Here is a 13071-nt window from a genome sequence, read left to right as displayed (position 1 = left end):
CAATTCAGTCATCTTTAGCTTAATGATTTGACATTTGACATGACAGCCGATATAGCTGACATCTAGAAAATGTACTTTGACAAGCAAAAAACGTTTTTTTGTTAAAAATGTTTACTTACCAGACCACAATGAGTATCTCTCTTTCACAGGCAATGAGAAATGGGTGGAGCTTGCATAATTTCTGGTCACTTGATTACAACTATAAGGTGTTGCCTGGTTACAGGGGGTGGTTCAATTTACCCACTGGCTCAGCTTACCCCCTTCTCCCCTATGTGTGTGTTTGTGTACTATTTAGAAATATAGCCCCACCAGCTGCAACATTGTGATGAACACATTAATAACATCCATAATTATAATTCAACAATATAATTTATACTCAAATGGGATACATATGTACTTTTCTTTTGTTAAATTATAGCATGACTTATTTAACCTTTTTACACAGTGGTATTGTTTCCTTAATAACTAATCTGAATACTTTCTCCACCATTGTTTTTATTTAAAATGTTTTGTATGTTTTTCACTAGGTCAAACATCCAGGGGACAGTGTGGAGACGTGTTGGAGATATGCTCCTGCCATGCAACCTGTGTGTCTTTGCTGAAGAGTTGTGCAGACTACAACCAGTCGTGTTTCCAGGTGACGCCTCACTCCAGCTCCATGCTAGGCGGTAGAGCTCTCAGGATCCTCGGCGTGGCCCTTCATCCTGGTGGGCGACTTCTCTGCAGGTTTGTGTCTACAACCACGGCTGACGTATTCAAGATCTTAATCGAGTACTCATCATCTGATTAGGTTCTCACAGTGAAAATATGTACACTATATACAGATCATATGAGTTTTTTTGACAAAGTGCATGTGTTTTTCATTAGACTTTGTTCTGTGCAAGGCTACTTACTATCAAATTAAGTATTCGTTACTGATATTTATGTGTGAATTCCAATATTTTCCAGAAAAAGCACAGAGTAATCCTGAGAAAATCGAAAAAAAAACGTTCCTTACTGTAAAATAACATATCATTTAAGATCAAATATCTTTTCAGTTGAATAGGTAATTTGTTGGAGTTGTAAAAAAAGCAAAAATTAGTTATTTTGCAAAAACGTATTTGTAGATCAGCAGAGTCGCTTTCATAAAGAAGTGGCACACACGGGTTATTTTTATATCAATAATAATAATAATAATAATAATAATATAAATACAGTAATTACAATAATGATAACCCTGTTTTTAAAAGCAGATGAAAAAAGATTAAAAATATGAAAATTACTTTGGATTAACAAATTAAATTTTTCAGATAATGCAGTTTAAATGCAAGTCTAATATATAAAATAGCTTATCCTTTATTTCAGTGATCCACTCACAAATAAAAGCTGCACATTTCATCCTGAGAAAGACATAATATTTACTGACTGTCATTAAATGTTGAATGAAAGCATTTTGAAAGGTTATTCTACTACTCTAGAATGTCGGAGGGTTTACTGAATACAAATTGTATTGAAGGCCGAGTAGTAACGTTGTGTAACGTAACATGCCATAAACAAATAAAACCAAATGTGCCTTTTTTCCATTTGAAGGTTCAAGGGTGAAATTGAACAAGAAGGATTTATTGATGATGAAGGCCACGGCTACTGTATCTCTCCTTTATTGTACGAGACAGGTTGGATACCATTTACTATCTCAATTGACGGGATACATTTTGACAGATCTGGAGAGTTCTTGTCAGGTGTGTTTCTGGAATATATATATTTGTTCCACTTCTGAATTGACTTGTGAACCTGTGATTTGTTATACATAGTACTGAGTGAGTATCAGGAAACATTATTTAAAATTAACATTTTAAGAAATACCTCCTCTAAATGTATCATTTCAGGTAAAGCTTATAAGGTGGCATTTCAAATAAAGAAAGAAATGTTCTGAAAAGGTGGTTCCGCTATGAAAAGCTGAACGGACAAACCATTTATGCAACCACTTGATCAATACTTTTTATTAAGCAAAAGTAGCTTCTCAATGCAGTTATTTTCTCATGCGTCTTCTTATCGTTGTCCGACATGTTTTATGTTGAATCTGCACAACTCATGGTAGAGCAAACCTGTGTGATCCCCTAAATCTATTCTGTTTTTTACTGTTAGTCCACCCCAGTAAGGCTGACCCTGCCTTTGAAGTCATCCCGGTGAATGCAACACAGTGGCAGCACTACGGCACACCAAACGTGTCTGGACGGCTAAAGATGACATGGAACAGCTCTTTGATTGGGGAAGAGACGGTCAACCTAGAGCTGTGGGGTTACAGAGAGTTCAGCAGGAGCACTGAGGCGGGGGTGAACGGATCATCCTCTCTGCAGGCCGAGCTGAGCTACCTGTACTCCCTCGGAAGGAATCTGCCCAACACTGGTGCCTTCAGCTTCGTCCCCGATCCCTCAGAGGACTACTCCAACTGGAAGTTGGGAAACATTCGCATCACTGCTAGTTCTAAGTCAGATGGAGCAAGGTATCCATAACACATATCCCTCATCTTTAGAAATATCTCACATAAGTAAACATTTTCCGATCGACAGTAGTACTGCCTATTTTAAAGCTTAATACAATCTTAAAGCTAAAGAACTACAGGGACAGCATTGGACTTTTTTCATCGAACCATCTTAAAGGGGCCCTATTATGCTTCTTGTGGTTTTAGTGCATGTAAATGGTCTGCAAAGGCTAAAATCCAAAAGTTCCCCCATGTCTGAAATGCAAATTGTACCGTTTTGTTTACTTCCATAACATAGTCACATCACTATGTAACACTAACACACGCTTCTATTGGCTAGCATCCCAACAAGTTGTTTGTGATAGTCTAAGAGGGTGGGACACCTCTAAGCGGTTGACCAATCACAACAGAGCTGACAAGCTAACCAATCAGAGCAGAGTGGGCTATGGTTTCAGACAGAAGTTGAAAAGAGGTGCTTCAGAACAGGCAGTATGATAAAAATAAAGGTCTTTTTGAACATTAAAGCATGTAAACATGTCACAGGAGAGCAGTGTTGGGACTAACGCGTTACAAACTAACGCGTTACTGTAACGCAACCAGGGCTCTCGACTAACTTTTTTCACTATCCTCCCGGAACCGTCCCGAAATACAATCTAACCCGTCCCGAAATTAATNTATCAGTATAAAAGACACCTGTCCACAACCTCAAACAGTCACACTCCAAACTCTTTTGTTTCTGGTGTCCTTTGACAGCTCTTTGGTCTTGGCCATAGTGGAGTTTGGAGTGTGACTGTTTGAGGTTGTGGACAGGTGTCTTTTATACTGATAACGAGTTCAAACAGGTGCCATTAATACAGTTAACAAGTGGAGGACAGAGGAGGCTCTTAAAGAAGAAGTTACAGGTCTGTGAGAGCCAGAAATCTTGTTTGTTTGTAGGTGACCAAATACTTATTTTACTGAGGAATTTACCAATTAATTCATTAAAAATCCTACAATGTGATTTCCTGGATTCTTTCCCCCCATTCTGTCTCTCATAGTTGAAGTGTACCTAGGATGAAAATTACAGGCCTCTCTCATCTTTTTAAGTGGGAGAACTTGCACAATTGGTGGCTGACTAAATACTTTTTTGCCCCACTGTATATTGTATATGTTGATGTGTTGGCAGCGTATTAAACCATGTGAATCTTTTTTTTTTTTAAGAAGTAATATTTTTACTGCCCTTGATCAAATATTAATTATTATCATTGCCATTGATAGGAGACATCCTGAATTATAGGTGTGTGTTTTCATTTTTACTATGTGTCATTTCTCCTTGCTTAGAGGACAGCATAACAAAAAAATGNTACCCCTACACTGGGGGCAAGTTGAGCCACAAGACTTTTTTTTTTTAAGAAGTAATATTTTTACTGCCCTTGATCAAATATTAATTATTATCATTGCCATTGCTAGGAGACATCCTGAATTATAGGTGTGTGTTTTCATTTTTACTATGTGTCATTTCTCCTTGCTTAGAGGACAGCATAACAAAAAAATGGCTCAACTTACCCCACTCTCCCGGCCCTATGTATGTTAATGGAGTGAATTGAAAATAAATCTGAATATTAAAGGAGAGAGTTAGTATACGAAATAGAACATCGAAATATTCAGATTGCTAGTTAAAATGCACAATGCAAATAAGTTATAAAACGCCCATTTAATTTAATCTATTCACAGGAGAAAATAATAAGGGGCGATTTTATATTTGAACAGCAGGTCAGCAGCTAGCTCATGTTTATAAATACTTTGAAAAGTTACTTACCAGCTGTTTCAGATGAGAAAAGGAGAAAGATTCCACAGAGAAAAATTGTCTCTTTTAAATGCCCTCTCGTGTGCATGGTAAAGAACAAAATACCACTGCGCGAACACACACATCTGCCCTACACCACGCTTTGTGGAAAACCACCATTGAGTTGTATCTGAGTATCAAGTTCATTTAAATAGCAAACAGACTTTCCAATGACAGTTAATAAGTTATAAATGAACAGACGTTGGTCGGTAAAATAAAGGTCTTACACAAACACTATTTACAGTGTATGCTTTACAAAACGCACACTGTCTTGTATATGCAGTTGTTTTCTAAGACATGTATTGTAAATGTTGTTACATACTGGGATAATTCACGTGTAAATTCTCGCGAGACCTTACGGGATTTTAGCATTTCGCGCATGTGCAGTTCATGACACTCCAAATCTCCCAGTGAAGAATGAATGATATGGAGGAGGGGGATTGTCAAATTGAATCAAAAAACAGTTTCTTGTTATGATTAATCCCTCCTGGATAATTTTCGCAACGTTTGGCGTGACAAGCAGCACAGTGGAGGAATAGTATGAGATGGGAATGAGGTATTTCTTATTCAACTAGCAAGCTAGCTGACTTTAGCTATAGGCTCACATAGCCAGCAGCATCAGTACTGTAGTTCATAATAGACTAACAAAACAAAGGAAAATGTACTTTCTCTACACAATTATCGCGTCTTTAGCCGTTTTCTTCATTTTGAAATGGTTGAAAAAGAGGAGATATTGCACCGACCTAAGAAGACTTGATGGCAAAACAATTCTCATTACAGGTAAATTAACATGTCTTGTTCATTGCAACGCATCCCTTAGTTATTTCGTGTAGTAATAGAATGTACTGTATGTGTAGCTCAGTGTGGATTCAATTGCTAATGATTATACCAAACATCCCTGCCTGTTGTTGCTTAATATAATCATAACAACCTGCTTATTTAGTTAATGTTACTGCTGTGCTTCCTTTGTCACACTCCTGCCATTGTATTCCACACATTAATTTTATATTTGTGTCTATTCAAGGTGGGAATTCTGGCATTGGCAAGGAGACAGCCATTGCCTTGGCCATGAGAGGTGCTCGGGTCATCATCGCCTGCAGAGACCCGGACAAGGCTGAGAAGGCTGTGAGGGAGATCAAGTTGAAGAGTCACAGCCTTAACGTCCTCCACATGGAGCTGGATCTGGCCAACCTGAGCTCTGTGAGGGAGTTCTGTAAGAGCTTCCTGCAGAGAGAGAAGAAGCTTGACATCCTGGTCAATAATGCAGGTCAGGCAGTCCACCACAATTCTTAATACAGGACTAATGCCACCAAAGAAAGAGGCACAAATGTTATTCTTTAAAGTGATGACTTAGAAGTTTGTTTGGTCGCATGTTAGAGTTGACCTGCTAATATTACAGTAAAGATTTGTTGGCTTTTTTCTTGTCACGTGTCCAGGCATTAAGGTTGCTGTTGTGTACAGATTGTGCAGCAACAGGAGCTAAAAGCCATTGTTGTGACTTCTTTCTTCACTCTCTGTGGCGCTTCCTCAGGCATGCCCGGTGTCCTCGAGTGGACAGACAACAACTTCAGCATGTGTTTTGGCGTCAACCACTTGGGTCACTTCCTGCTAACCAACCTGCTTCTGCCTCGCCTGAAGGAATGTGCCCCCAGCCGGGTGATCACCCTCACATGCTCCAGCTACAAATACCAGAAACTGGACTTCCAGGACCTCAACTACAACCAGCTGCCCTTCTTCACCTACTGCCGCAGCAAGCTGGCTAACATCTACTTCAGTCAGGAAGTGGCCCGCATCACTGAAGGGAAAGGAGTGACCTCCTATGCTGTGCACCCCGGTAAGAGGGCCTGTTTTGTTGCTGCTCTTGTCCTGCACTGGTGTCCAACTGGGTGTTTATTGCATACTCTGTCAGGCTGCTTACAAAACAATACAGGTTACTGTCAACGGAAGTTTAATGTAGCACAATGTGATGCTAAATTCATAGATTTTTCTGACATATTATAGAAGAAACAAATGATCAATTGTCGTGAAGTTACAGCTTTTTATCTTTTATTAAAATTGAGAATTTTTTTAACATTCAGTTTAAAAAAGAGAATTGATATATCCATGTATTATATGATACATTTATTTACAATCCACATATTTTGACATTTAGGGTTGGGCTATAAAGCACAAAAAAAACCTATTCAAACTGTTTATTAAACATGGGCCATGGCTGTACAGTTTACATTAATATAGCTCTCATTGTTCATATTAGTGTTTGTATCACACCATCTGGTTACAATGATTGAAAATCAATGAGCAGGGCTTCTTCATGACAGTATTGTATTTATTTACAGGAAATGAATGAACCAAAACAGACATTGCTATATTATTTTATTGATTAAACATTCTCAATTGACTTTATCACAACCCTATTACAAGATATACTTAAAACCTGATTTATAATGACTCATTACTAAGATTTGAATCATAGTTCCCAGCCCGAAGACAGTCTGTATTCCTGATGCTTAACATTTCTCCTCACATCTGTGTTGCTCCAGGTTTCGTCCAAAGTGGCTGGACGTGCCACTACTCCATCCTGTTCCGGATGCTGGTGCAGGTGATCATGTGGATGTTTTTTGTGCCGTGTGAGATCGGAGCTCAGACTGTCATCTACTGTGCTGTGTCAGATGAAGCAGCCAAACACAGCGGGGGTTACTTCATCGACTGCAGACCAGCTACTCTGCGTCCTTTCGCAAGAGACGCTGCTGTGGCAAAGAAACTTTGGGAGGCCAGTGAGAGACTGGTGAACCTGGCCTGATGGGAAGCTGGGGGANTTTATTGTATTTATTATTATTTCTTTATATATTATTTTAGCTAAAATTTTTATTATAAAACTAATACCTCTGCGGCTTAGTTTCAACCAAAATATAGACTAATGCTAATAATAGTAATAGTATTAATAATTGTAAATGGCCATTGGTCACACCACCAGTTTGTTTTACTGTAAACTTGGAGGAAGCCTGCGTGCAGAGCAGACTGCTGCTGCAGCACGCTACACACCGAGGCCCGCCCCCAACCCCCCTCTCCCTCACACGTGCGACTAAAGATGAACAAAGCGGCAGGTAAAAAGAGTTCCTCCTCGTGGAACTACTTCGAACTTACAAGTCCAAAGGAAGTTAAATGAAACAAACAACGGAATTCCTTTTGTCTGAGTTTTTTTCTTTCTCTCCCGCGGGGGGTCGGGGTCGGTCGAATAATCGATTATTATTCGCCAGGGCTGCCGAATAATCGATTTTGATCATGGTCAGTTTCTGGCAACCCTAGTATACGCCGTGAATTTGTTTGCGGCCTGCCAGTAAACCCAAAGCAGCAGCAGCAGAAGAAGAAGTAGTGACGTCAGCGGCTTCATTTGCGTAATCCTCCCTCAGGGACTTAGTCCGGTATGAACGCGATTTACTACGACAGTCCCGGGACTAAAGAGTTCGGCGGGACTAAGTATGGCAAAGTACTTGGTGTGAAAGCGGCTTATGAGCTTTCCATACATGTGTTCCATTCATAATTCAGACCCTGGAAAACATATTTAATGTTCCATATTCCACCTACAGCGACTGGAAGCAAGCCAGGATTCCATTCCTCCCTCTCTGCTCCTGACTCCTGAAGAGACCACCACTCCTGTTAGTGAATCTGCTCCTCTATACAGGTAATAACAGCAGGCCCACAGGCCTTCTTAAAGCTATGATGATACATGTGACTAGATAGAATATCAATGGTTTCAGTTGACACAATGTTTGAATGTTTTTCTGTTCTGTTTATTACAGTATTGATGCCTACCGCACACAAAGACAGAATAAAGCGCCCAGCATTCAGAGCGTCACTCCTGGTGTTCAGAGGCGAGCTCCAGAGAAGTCCCGACCTCAACCCTCCGTCAACACCAGGGAGAAAATCACGGTGTGTAACACAACCAGACTAACCTATAGAGTTAACTAGTCGTGAAGTCGACTGCGTGTAGTCCTCAAGTCATCTTGAAGTCAATGGTTTTTAATGTGTTTTTTGTTAGATAAATAGGATAAGACAATAGGGTCTATAAATAAGGTTGGTGGTTAACACAAGCTGAAGGGATTTTCACGTCTTGTTCTACAAAATACGCAAGTGAATACCCCACTGGTGAATGTTTGAATCTTCAATGTTTATTGCCTCGCAATAGCTTTTTCCTTCTGGTGGAAAAAATGCAAATTATAATGATTTTTTTCTGAAATCCAATGGAAAAATCTCATTGCTTTTGGTTGATCAGGGTGTCCGCGGGGTCTTAAAAAGTATTAAAAGTTGATAAATCAATTTAGCGAAAATTACGGCTATTAAAAAGTATTAAACGGCATTTTCCAAGGTATTAAGAAGGTCCACAGCAACGACAACANACTAGCTAGACTAGTTATAAAAATATTTATTCTTCACTGTCGGGTCACTCATTACTAGATCAGGGAGCTGCATGAGATACTGACAGGCTGTCGAGAGAGAGAGATCTCTCTCGACAGCCTGTCAGTATCTCATGCAGCTCCCTGATCTAGTAATGAGTGACCCGACAGTGAAGAATAAATATTTTTATAACTAGTCTAGCTAGTTCCAGAGGTAGATAAGTGTGTTAGGTCTAACTCTTAGAGTGTTTTGCTCCGCTCACCGGTCCGTCACAGCGGGTGGAGCTGCAGGATTTCTGCTTCACACACGTTGCATACCGTCATTTTCGGACACCTTAAAATACAGCCAGACTGGTGAAGCCATTTTGGCAAGCTTGTTTTGCAAATTGACGTGCTTGATGTGAACAAGCCTTTTGGGGGGGTCGTGGTTAAAGCGCACATATGGGTACTTCTCAGGCATGACGGGTAATCTGTGACATTTCGCTCTCTCAAAAGTTGGGCCATTCTGTCTTCATGTGCCAATGAGCAACTCTCATAGGAATGAATGAGGTATCGATCGGCGGCCGATCGATCGGAGCATCCCTAGATATAATATAAGAAGTACTGACCAAAATAAAACTCAACTTACATGTCAGGCTGTGACTGTGACTGGATCTCTGTAAATGCAAAATAAAAGGTTTAGGTGAGAGGTTAAATAACAACACATACTCTATGATTGGGACGGGACATTTAACAGGATACTCACTTTGAGGGTGTTCAGAAGCTTTCTTGGCGTAACCTGAATATGAGCAAACAACTTAACCAGTCTTTTTTTGGTAAATACACACATGGCTCATTTATTTGTCTCCTGACTTACCCGTGACTTGGCGGTGGCCCGGTCCATGCTGCTGTTACCACCTGAAGTGTGGGACTAGAATGGCACAAAAACAGAACATTTGTAGATGATGTGCCTAATAATGCTGTTATACCCACAATGTACCAGAAAAACCAGTTAAGACAACGAGCATGCTCAGAAGAATTAGTGTGCTAACAAGATGCATAAATATAAACACCAAAATAATAATACAAATAAAAACCCCATTGGTCAACAACATGCTGAGCTACCTAGCATGCTGCCATTACTGGCATACTAAACTTGGAAATGTTATTTCACAATGGAAAAAATTACTTTTCAGTCTATTATAGATATTTGATTGAAAACATAGTAAAATATGAATTCACATCCATATGTTGAAAGTTCTTACCAGGCTGTAGACCTCCACATCTATCTCAAAGGATGAGCGGATATCCTTCCTTAAATATCAAGGGGACAAAACAGTATATGTTGCAATAATCCATATATTCCCACTCAAATGATCACATTTATGCAGGCATGAGACTTTTCAAATTTAAAAAGGCAAGTGAGCAAGATCATAAATAAGAAACTCAACATTCAACACGTGTAACAAATGTGTCCTACTAAAGGACAAGCTGTTTGGATGTTACCATTCATTTATAGTTTGTTAAAAGCATTTTAACCCAAAACCAGGGTGTCTATCACTGATTTAAACAATAGGAATAAATGGTTTTGTTTACTGGTGAAAAAACATGCTGTCAAATCAGAAAAATAAAGTATGTAGTATGCAAAAGCAGCAAATGTGTTCCAGGATTGATGCATAATATTTTGTTAAACGCAATAACAATGCAGCAGCTTACAGGATGACAAAAGTAGGGAAGGAGATGGTGTCTCCGTTCTTAGCATCAGCAGCCGTGGCCAGCGGCGTGGCATCGATGTTGCAGGGCCCGTAGCGGATCAGCGCGAAAAAGAAGTGACTCGGCCGACCTAAACACAAAAAACGTAGTCCTTTCTAACTGGATGTCAAACAGGTCATTTGTATTAGCTAAGCCGTGCATTTTCTAAAACTCGTTTTTATTAAACTTATACATATGAACAATATGGGACTACTGTGGCTGACTGGTGCAAATGCACTGCAATGGCGTAAAACCCTTTCATCAGGAGAAACACGCTGCAACTTCAGAAACGATGCAAATATTAAAATGCTGCAGATACAAAATGCTTCAAATTAGTCACTATATTTAAAATGATTAGTTTAGCTACGTTAGCTCAATGGCTTACAGCAGATCTGCAATAATATCTGAAGGATTCATGCAATTTTCATTGACAGTGACTGTTGACAAACTTTATAACTCCCGAACGTCAGAATTTCGTATTGCAGCATTTTTTTAAATGCGGTGTTTCGTGTGTTTTGACACATTTGTGTGCGTTTTCCCCTGTCAGCCACCATGGGACAATTAAAATGCAATCAAATAAAGTAGAATTGTTTTCCTGCTACCTGTGCGGTTGTGCGAGGAGCAGACAAACTCCACCTTGAGAGGCAGCTGGATGTTTGTGATGCTGACCGTCCCTCTGCAGGGCTGCTGGGGAACATAGTCCCCCTCCTCTCCTGACTCAGAGCCCCTCTCCTCCCTCAGTCTAGCAACCTCCGCCAGCAGGGCAGAACGCTTCTCACCTGGAAAACACAAGTAGATCACATGGAGATAATTAAGAAGATGAAGAAAAAACTCTTATGCTTTAAATACAATTATTTAGGCTTTGCAAAATAGGGATGGTTATTATTATTATTATTATATAAACAGACAAATGTATGCATAATATTTCTTTTTTTTTTTTTTTTTTTAATAACACTCGTTTGTATTATTTCAAAATGTTATTATCGAAAGAAAGCAATATTTCATATGTAGCTCGTAGACAAAGATGGCTACGTTAAAACTGAAATGTAGACCCTTCTCTGGACATCATCAAGTAAACCCTGAAAACTAATTTGTTAGCCTTCCAACTTTAATTTCTTCATCCTCCTGCACTCACAAACAATGTCACACATCTCCTTATCTGCCTTTTGTCTCCTTGTTTGTGCAGTCCTTGCATGTTCTGTTGTGTGTTTTATATTCCCTCTGTATAAGCATACTTGGGTTTATGAAAGGCGCTATATAAATGTAAGTTATTATTAATAGTAGTAGTAGTAGTAGTAGTATGTACAGGAGACCAGCAGGAGCTTCTCCGCCTCAGCCTCCTCCAGCGAGCCTCGGCCGTGCTCTTCATCGGTGCAGCAGCTCAGAGCCTGCAGCGTCTGGCTGATCACATTTTGCAGCTTCCCTGCTTCTTCATTCAGAGTCTGGACAAACACAGGACAACATGTAACACTATGGGTTACTCACTTTCAATTTTGAAGCGCAGTTTAAAATGTCAAATTGACTGATTTAATATTATCTAATAAAGTATATACTTAATCTCATCCTGAAGTATGCAGTCTGAAATTGGTTGATTAACCAATTGATTAAACAGTTTATAGTGGTGAAGTGATGATGTATATTTGTTGGCCGACTCAGAAGTTAGAATCGCAAGTGCTCCATCAACAGGGTATATGCAGGAATCCTGAGGTCAAATTTAATACCTTTTAAGACCTTTTTTAAGACCCTTTCCATACATTTTAAGACCTCATCGCAACTTTGAGTTCTAACCGGTTACATTGGCGACACACTTTACCTCACATTTACTTTATTGATTGTAAGATAGCACAACGATAGCACAACTAAACAGAGTGCAGACAGACTAATGAAGCCTCCTCTCCACATGAACTTCAACCTCTCTGTGAAGGTCAGGTTTAATGCAGTATGCTGCTTTTTTGCTTCTGTAGACTCTGTGCTCTTTCATTCCAGTAAAATTCCTCAGAAACCATTAGAAACTAGTATTTGACCAATAAACAAAACAATTGACAAAACTTTTAACTATGAAATATATTAAACTTCGGTGAGCTTCCGCGGGGTAATGCCATATAGGAGCTCCCTCACAAATACCCAGGGGTTAAATTGGGCTGGGGCTGTCCGGGGCTAAGCCCTGGCACATAGGACGATGCTCTGACGTCATCACCCTCACACATTTGTCATATGTTTACAAAAAAGGATATATATGTTAAGACTTTTCTCGTTCTTAATATAGACTATATTTAGGGTCTATATGTGTTGACTTTACTTTAAAATAGCAGATGTCTGTGACCGGATATAGTTTGGCTTAGACCACGGCCCCACGAGGACGCATACGGTAAAACGCATACGCAAGCGCAAAAAAGTCTTCCGTTCACACGCATTCGATTCATTAACGCGTTTGTTCACACTAGACCGCTGGAAATGCTGGAAACGATGTAGTACATATGTCAGGACTGTAAGTGGCACTGCTGCCGCCCGAAATACACCAAAAGCAGCGAAGAAGACCCTGGAGCATGGTTGCCATGGTTGCCCTTCCGTTTATTCTCCGCGGTGGACGGCGTGTTCTCCTGCTGTATCTCTCAGGTAGTCCACCAGCAGATGAAAAACACCCACCTCTCCGCCTCTTC

At 39.8% G+C, this 13071-nt stretch overlaps 3 protein-coding genes across 3 annotated transcripts in view; 2 read left to right on the top strand and 1 right to left on the bottom strand.

Moving 5' to 3' along the window:
• Positions 1 to 380: 380 nt before the first annotated feature.
• LOC104959469 (sushi domain-containing protein 2-like) lies at positions 381 to 2492 on the top strand. Its single transcript, XM_010787368.1, has 4 exons — positions 381 to 393; positions 528 to 726; positions 1570 to 1718; positions 2125 to 2492. The coding sequence occupies exons 1-4, from the start codon at positions 381 to 383 to the stop codon at positions 2490 to 2492; spliced, it is 729 nt and encodes a 242-aa protein (XP_010785670.1).
• A 2181-nt stretch (positions 2493 to 4673) lies between these two features.
• Positions 4674 to 7097, top strand: LOC104959464 (retinol dehydrogenase 14). Its single transcript, XM_010787362.1, has 4 exons — positions 4674 to 5066; positions 5311 to 5553; positions 5818 to 6120; positions 6827 to 7097. Exons 1-4 carry the CDS (start codon positions 4946 to 4948, stop codon positions 7084 to 7086), a joined length of 927 nt encoding a protein of 308 aa, XP_010785664.1. The 5' UTR covers positions 4674 to 4945; the 3' UTR covers positions 7087 to 7097.
• Positions 7098 to 8812: 1715 nt separating this feature from the next.
• Positions 8813 to 13071, bottom strand: part of LOC104959467 (actin-binding protein anillin-like) — a 7450-nt gene continuing 3191 nt past the window's right edge. The window contains exons 2-9 of the mRNA XM_010787367.1: positions 11718 to 11853; positions 11014 to 11190; positions 10376 to 10502; positions 9925 to 9973; positions 9537 to 9590; positions 9426 to 9458; positions 9309 to 9336; positions 8813 to 8829 (exon numbers count right to left, since the gene is read on the bottom strand). Coding sequence (XP_010785669.1) covers positions 8813 to 8829; positions 9309 to 9336; positions 9426 to 9458; positions 9537 to 9590; positions 9925 to 9973; positions 10376 to 10502; positions 11014 to 11190; positions 11718 to 11853 — 621 coding nt within the window. The remainder of the gene's footprint in view (positions 8830 to 9308; positions 9337 to 9425; positions 9459 to 9536; positions 9591 to 9924; positions 9974 to 10375; positions 10503 to 11013; positions 11191 to 11717; positions 11854 to 13071) is intronic.

This window comes from Notothenia coriiceps, unplaced genomic scaffold, assembly GCF_000735185.1.
Source record: "Notothenia coriiceps isolate Sejong01 unplaced genomic scaffold, NC01 NC01_scaffold00030269, whole genome shotgun sequence".
In the NCBI taxonomy this organism is placed as follows: domain Eukaryota; kingdom Metazoa; phylum Chordata; class Actinopteri; order Perciformes; family Nototheniidae; genus Notothenia; species Notothenia coriiceps.
The sequence above is the reverse complement of the archived record's forward strand: the minus strand, read 5'-3'. Positions and strand labels throughout refer to the sequence as shown.

What these genes read in the sequence shown, in the direction of transcription:
- LOC104959464 (XM_010787362.1), top strand. Translation starts at nt 4,946, where the DNA reads ATGTACTTTCTCTACACAATTATCGCGTCTTTAGCCGTTTTCTTCATT. An exon ending in CAAAACAATTCTCATTACAG is followed by an intron (nt 5,067 to 5,310) that starts GTAAATTAACAT and finishes TGTCTATTCAAG; the next exon opens with GTGGGAATTCTGGCATTGGC. An exon ending in CTCCTATGCTGTGCACCCCG is followed by an intron (nt 6,121 to 6,826) that starts GTAAGAGGGCCT and finishes GTGTTGCTCCAG; the next exon opens with GTTTCGTCCAAAGTGGCTGG.
- LOC104959469 (XM_010787368.1), top strand. An exon ending in GGTGGGCGACTTCTCTGCAG is followed by an intron (nt 727 to 1,569) that starts GTTTGTGTCTAC and finishes TTCCATTTGAAG; the next exon opens with GTTCAAGGGTGAAATTGAAC. An exon ending in ATCTGGAGAGTTCTTGTCAG is followed by an intron (nt 1,719 to 2,124) that starts GTGTGTTTCTGG and finishes TTTTACTGTTAG; the next exon opens with TCCACCCCAGTAAGGCTGAC.